This window comes from Cnephaeus nilssonii (genome assembly GCF_951640355.1).
Source record: "Cnephaeus nilssonii genome assembly, chromosome: 1".
Classification (NCBI taxonomy): domain Eukaryota; kingdom Metazoa; phylum Chordata; class Mammalia; order Chiroptera; family Vespertilionidae; genus Cnephaeus; species Cnephaeus nilssonii.
This window is the reverse complement of record NC_137072.1, coordinates 60,383,048-60,404,686: the sequence shown is the minus strand read 5'-3', so window position 1 is coordinate 60,404,686 and position 21,639 is coordinate 60,383,048. Positions and strand designations below refer to the sequence as shown.

General features: G+C 43.0%; 1 protein-coding gene across 1 annotated transcript in view; it reads left to right on the top strand.

Annotated features, from left to right (window-relative positions):
• The window catches only part of HERC5 (HECT and RLD domain containing E3 ubiquitin protein ligase 5), a 45,605-nt gene extending 28,755 nt beyond the window's left edge, over positions 1 to 16,850 (top strand). Inside the window, exons 15-23 of the mRNA XM_079783817.1 lie at positions 668 to 778; positions 2,357 to 2,527; positions 4,715 to 4,858; positions 7,083 to 7,249; positions 11,330 to 11,396; positions 12,538 to 12,608; positions 14,426 to 14,609; positions 14,691 to 14,793; positions 16,583 to 16,850. Of these exons, the coding sequence (XP_079639943.1) occupies positions 668 to 778; positions 2,357 to 2,527; positions 4,715 to 4,858; positions 7,083 to 7,249; positions 11,330 to 11,396; positions 12,538 to 12,608; positions 14,426 to 14,609; positions 14,691 to 14,793; positions 16,583 to 16,788 (1,224 nt within the window). The 3' untranslated portion in view covers positions 16,789 to 16,850. The remainder of the gene's footprint in view (positions 1 to 667; positions 779 to 2,356; positions 2,528 to 4,714; positions 4,859 to 7,082; positions 7,250 to 11,329; positions 11,397 to 12,537; positions 12,609 to 14,425; positions 14,610 to 14,690; positions 14,794 to 16,582) is intronic.
• The last annotated feature ends 4,789 nt before the right edge of the window (positions 16,851 to 21,639 follow it).

Genomic DNA, 21,639 nt, shown 5'->3' with positions numbered 1-21,639 from the left:
CCTGGGCAGAGAGCTTGGACCTACCGGACAGGCATCATGTGGAGAGTGCCATGCAAATACGAACAAGGCACCAAAACCGAAAGGGTGGGCCTCTCCCTGCACCCTCATTAGAGGACTGGTGGACTACTTACTACATCCATCTGACCTCTTTACATTTCAGAAGTGTGGTGGCAGTAGAACAGACTCTGGGAGAGTGCCCAGAGTTTACAACTAATTGGTAAATTAAATGAGCACTGAAAATACCAGGTCTATATAGACCTCTCATGGGTACATGTAAAACATTTTCTTAGAATTTTATGTATCTTAAGTACTACTGCCTCGCCCAGTGGTCGGCAAACTCATTAGTCAACAGAGCCAAGTATCAACAGTACAATGATTGAAATTTCTTTTGAGAGCCAAATTTTTTAAACTTAAACTTCTTCTAACGCCACTTCTTCAAAATAGACTCGCCCAGGCCGTGGTATTTTGTGGAAGAGCCACACTCAAGGGGCCAAAGAGCCGCATGTGGCTCGCGAGCCGCAGTTTGCCGACCACGGGCCTAGCGGTTTGAATTGCCTTGGCCATATGTACTGAGTCCTTCACCCATCAGGGGTTTAAGGCTACGAGGTAAGAGGTAAGATAGCTCTGTCCTGTCATTTATCAGAATTGTTCTCCTTTTCATTTTTAGGACACTTCGGTAGACATGGAGCATCCTGTCATATTCAGTCATTTTCCATTTGTCTTCAATACTCTGTCAAAAATTAAACTACTACGTGCAGACTCGCGTTTAAAAATAAAGGTATGCATGCCGATTTCTTTGTCTTTATTAACAAATCAAATGGTAAGTGCCTTTGTAAGTGTACAGTATTTTTGGGGGTGATAAGGGAGCCACCCACTGGTAAAATGGCTGTAGCGTTCAAGTTACTGATGCTCTAATGAAGAAGGCAAACAGGAATGTCATAATTTGGGTTGGCTTGGCCTTGAGGCCTATTCGGGCCTTAGTAGCAAAGGATCGAGCTTGGGCAGCTGGCCTAGTTGTAGAGCTTTGACCTTGAGTTTGGTGCCTGTAGTTTTCTGATTGGCATTCAAAGAGGTGTAGCAAACTTGGACTTGATTGAAATTAGCACTATATTTTAAGGAGGTCCAACCGAGTGAGGAAAACATAATAGTGGGAATAGAGGTGACAGAGGATTCTTGAAATTTGGACCCAAATAAAGTGCCTGAGATAGTGCCATAACAAAGGTTTGTAAAACGTATCCTTTTTTCAATGAACTAACATCAGCTAAATCGGTTCTGTTTGTGAACATATCCAGCAATGCGCTTTTGAAGTTAAAATTGGACAATTTAAAATGCCTTGGAAAATATACTTCATTACCGTTTTGTAAGGATTAAATTTGTTAATATAGCTTTTAGAACAGTGCCTCACACCAAGTAAATGCCCCAACGTGATAGGTCTTATTATCACTCTTGCTCTCATGTATGCATCTGTATGTGTATGAGTAATATTCAAATATATGTCATAAAAGTAAATACTTTCACAAATGCAGTTACCATAGTAAAATAGGAAATAGATTTATGAGTTCTGGTATAACCATTAATGGAACACTTAACAAAGGAAAATAAAAATATACAAGAATTTTCTTTGCTTCATGTCTTAACTATTTTCTCCTGACTTTAAACAAGTTTCCAGTAATAATTTTATAGACCTGATTTCTCTCTGTTTTGCTAAGAGCCACAGACTTTAATGATCCCAAATTGATATTTGGTTTTAGGTGGACAATCTCAATATCTATCTTCTCCTCCTCCTCCTCCTCCCCCCCTCCTCCTCCCCCTTCTCCTCTTCCCCCTCCTCCTCCTCCCCCTCCCTCTCCTCCCCCACTCTCCTCTCTCTTCACCTAAAATCTCTTGTCTGGATTCTCTTCCTAGAATAGGATATCTTCAGCGAGGTCTCTCACACCTGAACTTTTCCTGCAGACTGCTTCTTTTCTAAACTTCTGAACTTTTTCAAATGAGAATATGTTTCAGCGCACTGCTTCAGTGTTTACTAATCGGTCTCTTAGTCTCTTGATTATAATGAGCTTTAGTAACTGACGTATTAATAATTGTATTTATAGGAAGGGTGAAGTAGTCCAGTGGAGCCTGCGCTTGGTCACTTGCCTGCTCACCCAGGATGGCTTCCATTTCTTAGGTTCCATGTTTCTTGGGCTCACTGAGGGTGAACACTGAATGTATAGCTTATCCCCAGTGGTGCATATAAGGCTCGTTTCATAAAGGCTTGTGGCATGCATTTATAACAAACTGAACCAGTTTACCCCACTTTATAAATTTCTACTCAGAGCAAATGGTAACATGAAGTGAGACATTTCTGTTTTCCCAGGAGAGAAGAATCAGAGCTGTTCTGCAGTTGGCTGGAATTTTGGAAGACGGGGGGTCCAGTTTAGGGTTGCTGCCCACCTTTAATCTCATAGTCAGAAGGAGTCACTTGATTGAGGATGTTTTGAGCCAGTTAAGTCAATTTGAGAATGAAGACCTGAGGATGGAATTAATGGTAAAGTATAACTCTCAATAATTTGGTGCCGAGATAAGGAAAATAAACAATAATGTAACAACTAGCCTTTACAGAAGGGAAATTATCTCCCTTTGCCGTTGAGGTGGTCTGTCTCAGAGTTCCCCTAACTCCCCAGCGACCTGTGAGTTTCAGGTGATGGGTGTAGGCACTTCATCAGTACACGCATGTTAAGGGGCAGTAGGGAAATGGTTGTCCTCCCCAGACCTAGCCAGGTAGAAAGTCCAGTTCTAACCCCAAGAGGTCCAGTCCCTCCTGAGGACTGGCCTCGCCTGGCTAGTCACCACGTTTTAAGGGTTTCGGTGAGATGGTGTTAATACAGAGGAGAATTGAGGGTTTGTTTCTGCTCTCATGCAGGACCCAAAGTCCTCTGTGAAAGAGGGAACTTTCTGATTATTGACTGCATCGTTTTTGAGGTATAATTGTAGATATTACCATGTTCTGAACATCTATAAATGATCTTTGGTTTAGTAACTATATAACTTGTCTTACTAGTGTGTGTGTGTGTGTGTGTGTGTGTGTGTGTGTGTGTGTGTGTGTTAGAGGCCCGGTGCATGAATTCGTGCATGGGTGGGGTCCGGCCAGCGGGAGGGGACATGAGCGGTTGGCTGGCCTGCCTGCTGGTCGAACTCCTGGTCGAGGGAACAATTTGCATATTAGCCTTTTATTATATAGGATATACACTGAGTGGCCAGATTATTATGCGTTCAGAGATCATAATAATCTGGCCACTCAGTGTATATTTTTTTAAAATATATTTTTAAATTGATTTTAGAGAGGAAGGGAGAGGGGGAGAGAGAGATAAAAACACCACTAATGAGAGAGAAACATTGATTAGCTGCCTCCTGCATGCCCCCTACTGGGGATCGAGCCTGCAACCTGGGCATGTTCCCTTGACCGGAATCGAACCTGGGACCCTTTAGGCCGCAGGCCGATGCTCTATCCACTGAGCCAAACCTGCTAGGGCCACTCATCCATTTTTAAAATATAGGTAACATTCAGTGAGCAGTTACCATTTTCCAGACTCTGTGAGGCATTTTACATGTGTTATTTAATCTTTCAGATAATCTGTGGGAAAACTGAGGCTTTGTAAGATTAAGGAACTTGCCCATAAGGAGGAGCCAGTTTAACACCTGGTCTTATAAAGATTTTAAATATTTTACTGAGGTTTGACACTTGTATCTCTATAAAATGGTAGAGGCATTCATCCAAATAAACCAGTAAAAGGAGCTTTTAAGGAGAAAAAATTAGGATTTGGGGAAAGAGCAGAGAGAAAGGAATTTCGGTATGAAAGCAGCAGGAAAAAGAAGAGAGAAATACAAACCTAAATAGTGCTGCCTAAGAGAAAGCCAGGGAGAAAAGAATGAAGAAAGCGGAGGTGGTCAGAGGTGTAAAATGGGTTAGGAAACCAAGGAGGTGAAACATCAGAGGAAGTCCTGGGAATTGAGGGTTCCACGTTCTTGGTCCTGTTGGAGAAAAGCATTTAAGAAGAGAAATGGGTTTGGAAGTCGGGGACAGTATTCTCCGAAATTTGGCAACCTAGAGTAGGAAGAGCCACTATTGTCTCTTTTGGGAACAACGGCCTTGAGGTGTGTGTTTCCTTCAAGGATAAGGGAGAGCGTAACACATTGGTAAACTGAAGTGAAGGATCCTAAAAAAGAAGGGGAAGAATGGAACGGCCGAAGGAGCAAAGGCGGGTTACGATAGGATCCTCTTGTGCAGGGATTGGTGCCCCTCCGTAAAGGAGCGACAGCCAAACCAGTAAATACTTTAGGTGTGCTCTGGCTTTCTTGTGGTTTTTTTTTTAAATCCTAATATTTCTGATTTCTTTCTGTTTCATTTTTACTATACTTAGCCTACCTTATAACTGTTACAATGATGCCAATTGAGGTCAATTGAGTATTAAAGACTTGAGGCTCTGAGGTGTCACAGACATAGGAACCTAGGCTGCACCATTGAGTATTTTATAACCATGGGAAAGTTATTTAAATTCTTGAAGCCTCATAGAATTAATAGGATATTAAATATGATAATGTGAGTATGATGCTTACCACAGTGGCTGCTAAATACTTGGGCCCACAGTAATGCTAGCTCTCACTCCTAAACAGAATTTCATGCATAGCAATACACAGCCTTAGCAGTGATGCGTTATTTGCTCTGCTTCCTCAGGTTTCATTTAGTGAAGAAATTGGATATGAACCTGGAGGCGTCAGGACAGAGTTTTTCCACTGTCTGTTTGAAGAGATGACTCGGCCAGAATATGGGATGTTCATGTATCCTAAAGAGGCTACCTACATGTGGTTTCCTGTTAAAGTAAGTCCCCTTTTCTTTGCTTATGGTATTTTTTGACAGACACATACCATAAAAAATTGCCTAATTAGTTTTTATACTAGTTTTTATCTCTACAATTAATGATATAATTGTAGAGATAAATTTTAATTTGAAAAAGGTGATTATTGCCCTGGCCAGGTGGCTGAGTTGATTAGAGCATCATCTTGTACACCAAGAAGTGGCAGTGACAATCCCCATTCAGGGCATATCCCTAGGTTGCAGGTTCGATCCCTGGTCAGGCACATATGGGAAGCAACCAATTGATGTTTCTCTCGTGCACCTGCTCTCTCCCCCTCCATTTCTCTCTCCCTAAAATCAATAAAAGCATATCTTCCGGTGAGGATAAAAATAAATAAGTACATACATACGTAAGTGATTATTTTCTCTAAAACAGGGTCTACTTTCCCTGGATTCTCATGTCCACACAGATAAGCAATATATGTTTTTGACCATTTATGGAATGTATGGATAAAATCAAATGCTTCTTTCTTAGGCATTCAGTCTGTCACAGTTCTATTTTTCCTGATGAACTTGAAGACAAAAGCTATGAAAGTAAATTGTGAAAACTTTATTTTATAAGGATTACTGAGCCTAATGTGCTGCTATGCTTATTCATGCTTTCATTTATTTCTTTTTTATGGAAATAAGTGGTATATAACGTGTAAATTAAACATTGTACACATGTTGATTTGATATATATATGCTATAATGTGATTGCCATTGAGGCAATAATTAGCACCTCTGTCATATCACATAATTACTGTTCTTTTCAGTGGTTGGAATAATTAAGATCTAGTCTCATAGCACATTTGATTATTATAATCCAATATTGTTATCTATATTTACTACTGTGCGTTAGATCTCTAGGACTTATTTACTACTTGGTGCAGTCTTTTCCCCCCTAAACAACATCTCTCCTATCTCCTCAACCCCCATTCTGTTAATGCTTTTAGTGACCAAAACTGTGACAGGGATTTAAATTGACTTAATGATTGAATATAAATCCTGAATATTCTTATCTCAAGATTTTTGGTTTTGTGATTTGATTTTGTGAAAGGGGGGGGGCATATCTATCTATCTATCTATCTATCTATCTATCTATCTATAAAGCGGTATTATGCAAACTAGCTGGGACGCCGTAACAGTCACGACCAGCCATGAGGAGGCTGCGCGTGCAGGTGAGGCCTAGAGTGGAAACGGGAGCCCGCCCAAGTTGCTGCGCCATGCCAGCTCGGCCAGCCCTGGAGTGGACACAGGCGAGGGGCAGGGGGGCCTGGGACTGGCCAAGCCGCCGCGCCAGCTCGGCCAGCCTCGGAGCAGACACAGGCAGGAGGCTGCTCCAGCTACAGCACACCAACAATCCCACCTCTGCTCATGAGCTGCAGAGAAAACACCTTTTCTGACCGCTCATTGGCTAAGCTCCCAGTACGCCACTCGCGGCTTACTTGGTAACTTGGGTAATAAGAATCCAAGAAGGTGATCTAGGGTTTTTCCGCCACACTCCTGGAGGAAAAACGAAGGTCCGCTGTTGGAGGGGCTGAGAAATGTCATATTCTGCCCTAGCCTGTTTGGCTCAGTGGATAGAGCCTCGGCCTACGGACCGCAGGGTCCAGGTTCGATTCTGATCAAGGGCATGTACCTAGGTTGCAGGCTCCTCCCTGGCTGGGGGCCAGGTCAGGGCTCATGCAGGAGGCAACCAATCGAAATGTCCCTCTCACATTGATGTTTCTCTCTGTCTTTCTCTCTCTCTTCCACACTCTCTAAAAATCAATGGAAAAATATCCTCAGGTGAGGATAAAAAAAAAAGAAAGAAATGTCATATCCTATGAAAGACACATCTTGAAAATGCCTAAAGAAAATTGTCATTTTTTTGTGGTGAAGGGACTGGAGTCTGTGTTGATGAAAACACCTTGGCAGTTGCAGTGGCTGTGGCAGCAGCAGTGGGGTGATGGGGGTGGCGCCTTCCCCTGATCACCCGGGCGCCTCCCACAGAGGGAAGCCAGACTGCGGCTTAGGCAGGGATTGGGCCTAAGCCGTCAGAAGGATATCTCCTGAGGGCTCCCAGACTGTGAGACGGGACAGGCTGGGCTGAGGGACCCCCCTCCAGTGCACGAATTTTGTGCACCGGGCCTCTAGTCTAATATAAAGATAACATTGTACTGGCAAAAATTCATAATACGTTAAGAGGTTTTTTTTCTCCTTTCAGCCTAAATTTGAGAATAAGAGATATTTCTTCTTTGGGATTCTGTGTGGACTTACTCTGTTCAACTGCAATGTTGCAAACATCCCTTTCCCACTGGCTCTGTTTAAGAAACTTTTGGACCAAACACCATCATTGGAAGACTTGAAAGAGCTCAGCCCTGTGTTGGGAAGGTAAGTAAACATGATGCTTCTTCAGAGTCCTACCTAACATACATTTAGACAAATATTTAAACACACCCTCTCAGTAATATTTTCATGTCCAATAGTAGCATTCTAAGTACTTGAAACCAATTTTAACTTTGGTAAGAATTGTTGGATTAATAATTTAATTTTCTAAAATTAAGAAAAGTTTATTTTTTTATATTAGTCCTCAGTGTTTGCATTAATCTTTGAACTTTATTTGCATAGAAACAGTCATAGACAGAGCACAGGTTACATTGATGTTTATTTTAAATATTGTTTCCGTATTACCACCTTTAAAATGAAAACTTATATGTAAGTTAAAAGACAACCACCATCTTGCAAAAAGTATTGGCAACATATAATAGGAAGGGTGACTATCCCTACCATATAAAGTGCTCTTACACATTCATAAGAAAATTGGTAAAGTGTACAAGAAGGCAACTCACAAAAGAAGGAATAGAAATAGTACATAAATAAAAACATGATCAATTTCAATAGTGATCATGGAATGCAGATTAAAATGAGAGACTATTATGTGCTTCAAAATGACAGTGGATGGAAATACTGATGCTATATGGTGTTAGCAAGGGTTTGGTAAAAGATTCACTCCAATCTAAGGTATTGTTAGTAGATGTGCAGATTGGTAACTCCTTTTTCAGAGAACAATGTGGCATTGTTTATCTGAATCGAAAATGCATTTGACACCTTGACCCAGCAGTTCTGCCTCTAGACATTTTACCCAGAAATACATAACCATGCAAGGATTTCTGTATACCAGTGTACACTGTATTATATATAGTTCATAATACATGGACTACCTAACTGTTCTTCAAGAAGGGAATTGTATATTTTTGGTATATTTATGCAATGGACTAGAGATTTTTTTTTTAATTAGAACAGTAGTATGATCCTATCTTACCTAATAAAAGAGAAACATGCAAATTAACCATCACTCTGCTACGCCCACAGCCAATCAGAGCAAGTATGCAAATTAACCAACCAAAGATGGGGGTTAATTTGCATATGCAGGCGGGACTGGCCAGGAGGGGGCGTGACTCCTGCTATGAGGGAAAGGGGGTCGGAGGGAGCTACTGGAGCGGTGCTCTGGACAGAAGCGAGGACTTGCGGGCTCCCGGGCGGCCAGGGAGCGGGGACGTGCCAGCTCCTGGGCAGCTGGGAGTGAAGCCAGGGGAAGGAAGGCCTATTCTTGCACGAATATCGTGCAATGGGCCTCTAGTTATTAATAGGATTCATTTTACAGATAAGGAAACTAAAACACACCCAGGTTCCAAAGTGACATAACCATGGCTCCAGAGTCCAATTGTTAATCATCCTAATAAGAAGAGGAGGAAAATATTGAAAACAGAAGATTTGGAAAGAAGGAGAGATACATTTTTTAAATGAAAATTACCTAATTAATGCTTATGCCTAAGAAGACTTAATAAGCTTAATAACAATACACATAAACTTAGTAAATCTAAAGAAGATTAAATCTGTATCAGTGTTTCTCAAACTTTTAGGTCTTAAGATGTTCAAAAAGTATTGAGGACTTAACGAGCTTTTATTTATGTTCGTTACATTTGCCAGTGTTTGCAATATTAGAAATTGAAAGTGTTAAATTCAAAAATACACAAATATTGGGTATTATAGAGCCTCTGGGAAACTGTTCTATACTCATGACAGAATGTGAAAGAGAAAAGTAACATCTTAGTATTATTATGAAAACTAGAGGCCCGGTGCACGAAATTTGTGCATGGGGGTGGGGGGGGCGCAGTGGGGATCCCTCAGCCCAGCCTGCACCCTCTCCAATCCAGGACCCCTCGAGGGATGTCCGACTGCAGGTTTAGAACCGGCAGTCAGACATCCCTCTCACAATCTGGGAATGCTGGCTCCCAACTGCTCACCTGCCTCCCTGCCTGATCACCCCTCACTGCCCCCCTCTGCTGGCCTGGTCGCCTCTCACTGCCCCCCCACCGGCCTGGTCGCCCCTCACTGCCCCCCCTGCTGGCCTGGTCGCCCCACACTAACCCCTCTGCCGGCCTGGTTGCCCCATGCAGCCTGCTTGTTCAGTCATTTGGTTGTCCCTCACTAACCCCGCTGCCGGCCTGGTCGCCCCACGTAGCCTGCTGTTCGGTTGTTACTGAGGGCGTCCTGACCAATTTGCATATTGCCCTTTTATTAGTATAGATAGTTTAGAGCCCATGGACCCCTGTAAAGTCCTCAGGGATTCCCAGAAGTTGTGGGTCTGGGCAGTGCTTTGAGAAGCACTGATCTCTACATTCAGTAAAACTTAATTTCAATCCCAGCAGGCTCACTATAAAACTTTACAAGCTGATTCTAAAATTTAGATGGATGAACAAAGGGCCAAGAATAGCCAGGAATAACTCATAAGGTAAAGAAGGGTGGGGAACTTGGCCTCTCTGATATCAAGAATAATTTGAAAGCCACATTAATTAGGACAGTGTGTTGTTGTGCAGGTTTTCCAGTGGAACAGAAGAGAGAGCTCAGAAACTGACCATGCACACATGGAACTTTAGCAAACTGGCACATTAGGTCAATGGGAATAGGAGTACCATTCAGTTAATTCATCTGGGGAACAATTAGAGCAGATACCTTATGTCATATACAAAAATCAACTCCACATGGATGCAGGACTTAAATAGTAAGTGTTAAAATGATGGAAATATGGATAAATACCTTTCCCACCCTTGGGATTTTTTAAGTAAGACATAAGAAGTACCAACAGTGAAGGAAAGATTGGTAAGTTTCACTGCAACAAGATTAAACAAGTTCTCTGTTCATCAAGAGATACCTTAATGAAAGACAAAAGACATTCTTCAAACTGGTAGATAATTGTAACTCGCTTTGGGGGTGGTAGAAAATGGGATAAGGAAGGTACCTCCTATAGGTAGGTATAAGATACTAGAGGCCCGGTGCACAGATTTGTGCACTGGTGGGGTCTGGCCTGCAGGGATCAGGCTGAAACCGGCTCTCTTGACATCCCCCGAGGGGTCCTGGATTGCAAGAGGGTGCAGGCCAGCCCGAGGGACCTCACTGGTGCACAATCAGGGCCGGGGAGGTACTGCGGGAGGGTTCCAGGGCATGTCCGACCCATCTCGCCCAGTCCTGATTGGCAGGACCCCAGCAGCAACCTAACCTACCGGTCAGAGCATCTATCCCCCCTGGTGGTCAGGGCGCATCATAGTGACTGGAAGAACGGTCAGACACAGCATATTAGGCTTTTATTAGATAGGATTAGCAATGTTTTAGTTCTTGTTTTGGGAGGCAGGTTTATAGGTGTTATTCATAAACACTCATAAATAAGCCATATATGGACATACAATGAGAAGATAATGAACCAAATTTTGTGATGAATCCAGTTTTGTTAGCTGAGTTCCCTGACCTCACAAAAATACATGAATAAAAGATGGTCTGTTTTAACCACAATACCATAATAAAAAATCCAGTAGGAAAAAGAATCAGCTTCGTTGCCACCATCTCCCAGAGGCATTCATCCAAATAAACCAGTAAAAGGAGCTTTTAAGGATATACCCTCTGTTCTCGCAAATGCCTGGAAAGAATTAAGGTAGTCAAATGTCAGGTCTGTCGGGAGCTTGATGATCCTGGGACAGCAGATACAGAGAAGGTCCTTTGACCTATCTATCCACTCCACAGATTTCCTGAGCGATGCCTGATATTTAAAAGGAGATCTATTATTTGCTCTGTAAGTAAAGTCCCAAAGCTTAAATAAAGGTAACATCAATTTGACTGAGTTTCAGTGTCAGTAAATACATTACCAGTCCTTTTCTAAATAGAAATCTACGATGATGAGGTAAAGGAAGTTAGGGTGTGGTAGAAGGAGAGTAGGAATCAGGTGGGGAGCCTGCAGAATTGTAGGTAAACTTCTGACCTCACATTTAAAGATAACTTGAGGTCTCAAGTCACAGAGGAGTGGTGCTGTGAACTGTACCTGACTTCCCTCCTTCGGAATAGTCACGCACTCTGTGTTTATTTACAAGATGTATCTAGTGATCATTATTTTTTTAAATGAAATTATTTGTTCTTTAGGAGTTTGCAAACACTTCTGGATGATGAAAGTGCTGACTTTGAAGAAGTATTTAATATCTATTTTAATGTGAGTAACAATGAAAACTGGATTACAGAGCAGATTTAATCTGATTAACCCTTCACATACTTGCCTGAACTTGCACCCTTGAATGAAAAAACAAACTTCTGGATTAAGTTAACGTAAAGGGTTATTCCCTTCATTTTTTATGAGCTGGATGTGTCAGTTGGATTTTACTGTGTAACAGATAACACCTAAACTCAGTGACAGAAAACAACAAATAATTCTGTGGTTTCTGGGCTGGGCCAGTGTGGCTGAGCTGGATGGCCTGCCGTGGCCTCGCACCTTACCTGGTCGTTGGCCGGTGTCAGCTGGGACAGCTTGTCTCTGTTCTGTCTGTTACCACCCAGGAGGCCAGCTGAGGCTTCTTCACTGGATGGGCTCAGGGCCCAAAGAGATGGCAAGCCCTGGCACACAAGCTTCTTTTCATGCTTTTGCTTCTCTCAGATCCCATTGGCCAGACTGTTTCACTAGCTTACCTCCGGATTCAAGGGCTAAAGAAAGAGACTCCCCGTCTTTTTTATTATTATTATTATTATTATTATTATTGGTGTTTTTTTTAATATATTTTTATTGATTTCAGAGAGGGAGGTAGGGAGGGAGAGGAACATCAATGATGAGAGAGAATCATTGATTGGCTGCCTCCTGCACACCCCACACTGGCGATCAAGCCCGCAATCCAGGCTTGTGCCCTGACTGGGAATCGAACCATAACCTCCTGGTTCATAGGTCAGCGCTCAACCACTGAGCCATGCCATTTGGGCCAGACTCCCCCCTCTTGATGGGAGGTGTTGTGGAGTCGTATTGCAAAGGGGCAGGAAAACCAGGATAGGAGGAATTTATGGCTCATTTTCCAAATCCGCCACACCAGGTCTGTCCTTGAGAAGGAAATACTGAAATATGGCAATTTCCCTATTTATTTTTTCAGTATGATCAGTTAAAATAGATAATTCGAGTTTTTTACATTTATTTTTCATTCTGCATGAAAAGCTGTTCATTTTTATTTGTACATTCCTCGCTTGTTTTGTGACAGAAATGTACAATTCCACCTATTCTTGAGGAAAAAAGATATGCTTCAAAGTGTATTTGTTGATGATAGACTGTTCACGATTATTTTGGAGATGCTATCTGAGTTTATTTGTGGTTACAGGTGAATTGGGACAAAACTGATGTAGACTTAATTCCTAATGGAAGTTCTGTAATTGTCAACCAGACTAACAAGTAGGTACAAAAAAAGTGAAATGTTTGTTTTGTTTATACACTGTTTATTTCACTGGGCTCCTAAAATTTATTGTAGCTATATAACTTTTCATTCCCAATGAATTTTTAATAAGGTGGAGAGTTGCTGTGTGTTGTGTGTCTGTATGGAGTGTATATTCTGGTAGGGAAGAAAATGGCTTTCTCATAGAGGCCTTCCCTTATCCTCCTATCTAGCACCATACCACCAACCTCTCTCTCTATCCCCTGACCCTGCTTTACCTTTTCTTTTCATGTCACACTTTACCTACCTTTAGACTTTATTTGCTTATTTCCTTACCAGTGTTTCCCTCACTATGGTGAGCTACATGATGGCAAGGACTCAGTCTTTCTTGCTCACCACTATACATCCAGTACCTCAACTAGTCTACACTAGTTCCTGGTCCATAGCAGGCACAGAGTATTTGTTAATATTATTGGACTAGTGGCCCAGTGCATGCGCACAGGGGCAGGTCTCGGCCCATCCTCCACGCCCCCGCCCAGCCCCTCCCGCCGCAGCCACCAGTCCCCTGTCTGCCAGCAGCTCTGCTCTCACTGCCACTGCTCCCACGCGCTGACAGTGCAGAGCACTTGGGGCCAGCGCCAGCAGCAGGTGCAAGTGGCGGTGGCTGCCCTGATCACCCCTCAGGAGCAGGGGGAGGTGGAGAAGCCCTGAGGGGCAATCAGGGCCATTAGCCACCGCTCGCACCCGCTGACTTCCCCTGGTGGTCAGCGCACGTCATAGCGACTGGTTGTTCGGTTGTTCCACCGTTTGGTTTATTTGCATATTAGTGTTTTATATATACAGATAGATAGATGCCACTGTGGTATCTTCACTTCCCAACACCTTATGGGATTTAAAGGAACACAGTGTGGGATTATAGAATGTTCCCTTGATAGTTGGTCCTAGTGAGCATTCTGCCCTAAGGCAAATATTTTTCTTTAATTTTTAATCTTTGTTTAAAAAATCTTCGATTGCAGTATAACATACAGAAAATTGCACACACTATCAGAGCACGGATCAAGAAATAGAACATATCTAGCTCTATATAGTCTATTTTATGAATATATCCCCATTTACCCATAGGATTGTTGATGGATAGATATAATAAGGTTTTCTGCCTCTTAACAACTACTTTTTGCTCAGCCCTTTAGCCCGACAGAATTGGCACATGTGCCAGAGGGAGGGAAAAACTACAAGTAAAATGCTGGGCTCTCCTCAGCGAGCTTCCCTTCTCTCTTAGTCCGGAGGTCTCTCCAGTCTTGTCTCCGATTTGGAAGCCTGGAACTACATGTGTTTTTTTTATATTGCTTGCCTTTTTTGTAGTTCTTATTGCAAGCATTTGCTTATAAGCTACTCCATTATAGCTAGAAGTATAAATCCCTTATTTGTGTTAAGCTCAAATAATTACTCCTATGACAAATTCAGATAATACAGAAAAGTATAAAAAGGAGATTTCCCCCATTTCCCAAGCCCATTTCCCAGACATGACTGTGAGCAGGTCAGGTTTAATTCTTCCAAACTCATTCTATTCTCATCTATGTCAATTCTCTTAACTGTGTGACCCCGAAAAATGACGTGACTTCACTGTATCTCAGTTTCCTCTTTGCTAAAATGTTATAAAAATGTGCCTCAGAATTTTGTGATTAAATTAGATAATATATGAAAAAATGCCTGTAACACTCCATCCACTCAGTTGCTAAGCGGTCTAGCTCTTATCTTTAGCCACCTCTTTCCCGCCCCTCCTCCCATTTTTTTCAGAGGATTGCAGTAAGCTGAAATCATTTTTGTTTCATTAAAGGGCAGACTATGTTTCTAAGTATGTCGATTACATCTTCAACGTCTCTGTAAAGGCAGTTTATGAAGAATTTCAAAGAGGATTTTACAAAGTGTGTGACAAGGACATTATTGAATTTTTCCATCCTGAAGAACTAAAGGATATGATTATTGGAAATACAGATTACGACTGGGAAACATTTGAAAAGGTATATCGTAAAGGCCAAGTGGCTTGAATTTAAATTTCTTTCCTATTCCTGAATACTGTTTTTCTTTGCATTTTTCTCCAGAATGCACGTTATGAACAAGGATATGACGATTCACATCCCACCATAGTGATGTTTTGGAAGGCTTTACACAAATTGACTTTGGAGGAAAAGAAGAAGTTTCTTGGTAAGTGTTGGATCAGGAACACATTTATAATCCTATGTTCTTTTTTTATGGAATAAGAACATTTTGTTTGTCTTGGGCACCATTTGCAACTAGGAGTGGAAGAGCCACTCCTAGTCCAGTTGAATGTCCTCTATGTCACGTTGTCACAACATCAAAAAATTAATGTTAATAGAGATCTTTTTTCCTGTGTTTTCAACCCCACCTGTTGTGTAGTGATCCCCTTTCACGTCCCGCGTGGTTCAGGGTTCAGGTTCAGGGTTCGGGCTCTGGAGGAGGCCGCACACAAATGAAAGAGACTAGAAAATATTAATTTGGAAATATTGGGGACCAGGCGGGAGCCCAACTCAAGGGGAAGGACTCCACCCCGCTCTGGCCTTGCTATCCCTTTTATTAAGACTATGGGATACACCCATAGCCTTTAGGCAGGCAATTCCAATAATAGCCCATCAGCAAGCATTTACATAAGACTAACAGGTGGAAGTTGCTTTAGCTACCATTGTCTCAACTAGACAGTGGGTGGTTGGCTCTGACCTTTCAGAGCTTCAAGGTTGACCAGCCTTCCGGGTTCCTTGTCCACACCTCTCTGCTAGTGAGGACAATGGGCGGCTTCCAACACTGTTGCTTTAAATTTTTTTTCCTTCAAGCTAAATAGTGAGCCTCTTCCTGCAGTTGTGTCATCACTCACTTACCCAGGCCCTGCAGTTCCTTGCACCCTCTCACTTCCAGGCTTTCTCTGAAACTCCGTGCCCTGCCTTGAACCGCCACCCACCTCCTTTGCCTCTCTAAACCTTTCCCTCCTTAAAGGTCCAGGGTAATTCCAAACATTCAGAAGTCTTCCCTAGTCACCCTAGTCTGGTTCTCTCTTCCTGCTCTGAACCCCATAGCATTTACACTGAGCAGCCCTTATTTCTGTGACACCCTGTTTGGCTGTCTTACACCCTTTTATTTCTTGTTTTTGTCTTTTTTTGCACAAGAATCTAATATTCCCACCAGTCACTGAGGGTAGTGACTGTGTGTCAGACTTAGTTCTAATATGACCCCCAGTGCTGTCTAATGTAGGACTTTGCACATGGGCCATCAGTAAATCTATCTAATAATAGGATAATATGCAAATTAGTCGAGACACCATCACGTAATGACCAAACAGCAGGGACCTGAGGCTGCACAGCGCCTGGCCTGGGCAAGGGACCTCAGGCTGCGCCCCTCACCCGGCAGGGCTTGACGGGGGACCTCAGGCTGTGCCTCCCCGCCCTGGCGCCAGGCCGGGGGACCTCAGACCACACCCCCTGCCCCGGCGCCTGGCTGGAGGACCTGAGGCTGCATCCCCCACCAGGGGGCTTGACAGGGGACCTGAGCCTGCACCTCCCCACCTGACAGGGCTTGATGGGGGACCTGAGGCTGCACCCTCCCCCTGCCCAGCGCCTGGCTGGGGGACCTGAGGCTGTGCCCCCCACCCGAAGTGGCTTGACGGGGGTGGGGCTGGCCAGGTCTGGGTCTCCTGCTATTCCAAGGCACATGCGGGTGGGCAGGGACTTGATTCTGGGTCCCGTGGTGAGCCCCAGACTCTGACAGGAGGGAGATTTTCATATACATTTTGCTAATTTTCTTTCATCTCTGACACTTCTATTATAAAGGACAAATAGTAATATTTTTTAAAAATTTCTAATTAATTCCCTTTTAATGTGCATGAATTTTGTGCACCGGGCCCCTAGTGTTTAAAATAAAAGTATTTTCTCTTGATAAATGTTGATTTGTGAAGCAGATCGCTCAATTTCATTCTGCATTTTAGTGTTTCTTACAGGAACTGACAGAATGCAAGTAAAAGGTTTAAAGAGCATGAAAATAACATTTTGCTGTCCTGAAAATGTGGATGAAAAAGATCCCATAAGAGCACTTACCTGTCTTAGTCTCCTCTACCTCCCTAAGTATTCTACAATGGAAAGAGTGGAAGAAGCGCTTCAAGTAGCCATCAACAGCAACAGAGGATTTGGCTGACCCTACCTCATACTGTTTACTCCTTTTTTGGAAACATTTTCAAAAATAAAATGAACTCAAAAATTTACTAACATAAAAGCCTTGCTGATTATTCAATATGTTTACCTATTTATTTTATAATCTATTTTTGCATGTAAGATCTGTTAGTTACTAGAGGCCTGGTGCAAAGAAAATTCGTGCGCTCAGGGGTCCCTCAGCCTAGCCTGCACCCTCTTGCAGTCCAGGAGCCCTCAGGGGGTGTCCAACTGACTGGCGAGTGGCCAGCCCCACCCCACATCTCCCCGTCGCCGCAGCCAGTGGCCTCCCTGTGCAGGAGGTAACTGGCAGGCCAATTGGGAGATAGCACCAGCTGGCAAACGGCTGGCCCCGCCCCAGATTGCCCCTCCGCCACTGCCCCCTGGTCTCTGTGCCCTTCCTCTGCCCACTGGCACCCGCCTTGGCTGGTCTGGCACCACCTGCTTGCCGGCCCCACCCCTGCCCCCCGCCAAACCAGTAGTTCCACCGTTCGATTTGCATACTAGGCTTTTATTATATAGGATGATATAGATTAGGCTGTTAAACAAGGCAACCCCAAAACAACGTGCATTAAGTAAGGCAGACGTTTATTTTTCTCTCGTAAACATCTGGGTGGGTTGTCCAGGGCTGAAGTTGTGCTTCTCCCACTCGAACTGCTGTAATAAATCACAGATGATTTCCCTGTTGCAAGTTTTGGTGGAAACTTGCCCATTTCCATCTTGTATCTATTGCATTTGAAACTGTCATCTACTTTCTCCTCAAAACTGTCATGAACTGCTAGACTGTGGCTTTCTTCTTCTCGGCTTCTTTCCCATCTCCTTTACCTCTTTCTCTTACACTCCCCTGACCTAAAATGATGGTGCATTTCTGTTCTCTCACTCTCCATGTACTGCTGATCCTCCTCATGGCTTCCGTTATTATTTTCATGCTGATGCTACTCATCTGTCTCTCTGACCTACAGGAACTGATGATCTATTCCAGGACCACAGCCATTTTTCTATGTAGTCTGTGTCTCTACCTGCATGCCCCTTGGCTCCTTCATCTCAGCATCTTCAAGGAGGAAATTACCGTTTTTCCTGTATTCCAGTTTGTGGTGCCACCAATATCTCCAGGTAGAAGCCTGTTTTTCATCCCCCACATTCAATCATCGGTCTTGTCCTGACCAGTCTTGTTCTAAATCTCTCTAACCCCACTGTCAGTGCCGTAGTTCAGGCTTGCATCATCTCCTGTCCCATCACTGCAACAGTCGCCTCCCAACTGGTCTTGTATCTAGACCAACACGCTACAGTAGAACATTCTGTGGGGCTAGAGATCTCCCATATGTGCACTGTGCAATAAGGTAGACCCTTGCTGTAGATAAGGTTGGTTGGTGGTAGTGGGAAAAACAGTTTAGAGCTCTTCTCTTCAGTATGTGGTTATTTAACTAAAACTAAAATTTTAAATTCAGTTCCTCAGTCACACTAGCCATGTGAGTGCCTAACAACTGCCTGTGACTGGTAGCTACTGTACTGGGAAGCACATTTGAACACTTGCTACCACAAGGAGTCCATAACATGCAAACCCTCTGTCATTTTGAATGTGTTTTTTTGTTGTTTTTTTCCTGGAAAGAAGAGCCATAATATTTATCAACTGCACAAATTAAAAAGTTGGTCAATAAAGCCCAGCTCCCAGATCCTTCCTGTAAGCTCCAGCCCTGCCTCCCACCACAGCCTTGCATACATAGCCTACTCCATTCTACTTATTTGTAACTCCTTTGCCTGAATGGGCCAAGCTCCTGTGTTTTCACACACGCTTTTTCTTCTGGCTGGGACCCTGTTCTCATCCCACCTGTATCTTTCAACTGCTGTGTTCAATTCCACCTCCACCTCTGAGTTATCTCCACTTGTTCCTTGGGATTCACTTCAGCTATCATTGCTATCTAGTAGATGCCTTGAAAATGAAGGATGGATAGTGGAATATGGCCACTTAGCATTCCCCAGGTGCTTAGTTGTCAGTGGTTCCATCAGTTAGCCAAAAGTGCCACCTAGTGGCATATGCGGGAAATAGCAATTCCAATGTCATCTCACTAAAAGGGACAATACTTGTAAAGAGGCCAGGCCTTTCTCCCCACAACTAGTAGTACACATAGTAGTGAGAAACTACTGTTTCTTGGCTAAGTAATTTCATATTCTCTACCTCATTTAAAACTTCTGCCAGGTCTGGAAGTGGGTATCATCCTTTTCATCTTACAGATGCAGAGTCTGAAGTTCAGAGAGACTTCTTTAAAAGCCCATTTTGCAGGATTGGGAGAAAATGAAGAGGGAGAGTAGGTCATGACAGGTCCTTTTTTGAGCCCTCCGAGTGGGAATTTGTCACTTAGAAAGCTGATAGGGCCCTAGCTGGTTTGGCTAAGTGGATAGAGTGTCAGCCTGCAGACTGAAGGGTCCTGGGTTTGATTCTAGTCAAGGGCACATGCCCTGGTTGCGGGCTTGATCCACAGTAGGGGGCGTGCAGGAGGCAGCAGGTCAATGATTCTCTCTCATCAGTGATGTTTCCGTCTCTCCCTTCCTCTCTGAAATCAAGTAAATAAATTAAAATTTAAAAAGCAAGTATTTTTTAAAAAGCTGATAGGATCTTATTTTTGAGGTGATTAAAGATGATCCCTGTCAGTGATGGCAAATAGGAACACTAAGGAAAATCTTGTTAAAAGGCTCCAAGGAATCAAGAGGTCTATCATTTTGAAGCCAGTTAATTATTGGGGACGAGTCACAATCAATGAAATAAGACAGTATTTCTCATGGTGGGTTTACAGTGCTTAAGTGGAGGTGGTGAGGTCAATGTGTGTGTGGCATGAGCTATGTAATGGGAAGCTACTGAAGAAGTCCCATTAATGGTTGGAAGCCAGGATGATTTGCTAGTGAGGAACTTGGGAGATCCCTGAAAAAGCTGGATTTTCAACATTGGGTGTTGTGTCTGAAAGGGTCAGAAGTCGCACATCGTGGTGGACAAAATTTAGAAGCCTTAAGACCTACATTCCACTTTTGGCCATGCCTCTAATCAGCATTTGACCTCCAGCAAGTAATTTGGAAACGCTGTGCTGTGCCTTATACTGGACATTTACTAGTAGATAGTGCTTTTTTGGCAGGGGGGAAGGATAACAGCTTTATTGATATGTAATTCAGCTAAATGCAGTTTACAACTCAGTGTATTTAGTATATTCACAGAATTATGCCACAATTGTAGAACATTTCATCTCCCCAGAGAGAGACCCTGTACTCTACACCCCCAGCCCTATGCAACCACTAATCTACTTTGTTTTCTGTAGATTTACCTATCATGCACATTTCATGTAAATGAAGTTAATGTGATTTTTCTATAACTGAATTAGCATGTTTTAAGGTTCATCCATGTTGTAGCATGCATCAATACGTCATTCCTGGGTTTTGCCAAATATTTGTATTCATGCACCATTTTATCCATCACATGGACATTTTGCTTGTTTTGGGCTCTTATGAATAATGCTGCTGTGAACATTTGTGCACAAGTTTTCGTGTAGACACATTTTCAATTTACCTTGAGTATGTATATACCTAGGAGAGGAATTCTAGGCCATATCATAGCTGTTTAACTTTTTGAGGTACTATCAACTGTTTTCCAAAGAAACGGTAGCACTTTATATTCTCACCAGTAGTATATGAGCCTGAGAAATTTTTAAAACTTCCGATCTATTAAGAGTGCCAGTGAAATAACAGAAACATTATAGTTCTTCCCCCCTTTTGTGCTATCATGCATAGTTCATCTACATGTTATAGCCCAACAGTACTTTATGACTTTCATTAATGTCTCAAACTGAGAAAAGAACAAGTACATATTGGCATCATTTTTATATCAATCCCCTTATGTACCTTTTCTGGTTCTCCATTTGTTCTGTGAATTCAAATTAACCATCTGGTGGCATTTTCTTACTCCAGTACAGCTTTGCTCCCATCCATTTCCTTTGTGCTAATGGCAATATAATAGACCCCAATTGTATACATATTGTTTCATATAGTTGCTCTGCAGATCAGTTCAGAAAAGAGGAAATATGCATTTACACTTTTATAATCACACTAGAGGCCCGATGCACGAAGATTTGTGCAAGAATGGGCCTTCCCCTGGATGCCAGCACTGCCTTTGCTCCAGCCAGAGCCACCTTTCCGCCTTCCCACGCTGCCCGGAGCAGCCAGGGGTGGGGCGGAATGCCTGCGGCCCACCCTGCCCCCAGCCGCTCAACGCCTACATATGCAAATTAACCCACCATCTTTGTTGGGTTAATTTGCACACTCACTCCTGATTGGCTGGTGGGCGTTGTGAAGGTACAGTCAATTTGCATCTTACTCTTTTATTAGTGTACATATTTCCTTTACTCTGCTGGTGGCCTGCTCCTCCTGAGAAGATACATAACCCTCAACAAGGAAATGGAAGAGGGAGCCCTGCGTCCTTGGCTGCACCCTCCTGGAGTGTCCATCACTCCGAGCTGAGAGGAGGCGGAAGATGTGAGTGGTGGTTTAAATGCCACAAACTCTGCTGTAGAATTTTAGATTTTCTTGGTTCTCATTTGGCTGTATGCCCTTAGAACAATTTCCAGAGACTTTACATGGTTGTTTTGTTTAAATTTTACCAGGTAGGTTGTTTCACTGGGGAACTGGTTTGCAGAGTTCCTTGTGCTGCCTGCCATTCCAGTAGTCAGTATTGCTTGGCTCTTTACAAAGTGCTTTCACAGGTAATTTAATTTGTTCCTCACAAATGTTTAAAAGCAGAAGGATTTCTAGTCCTAAAAATGAAGTTCAGAGATGTTAATTTGCCTAAAATTATAAG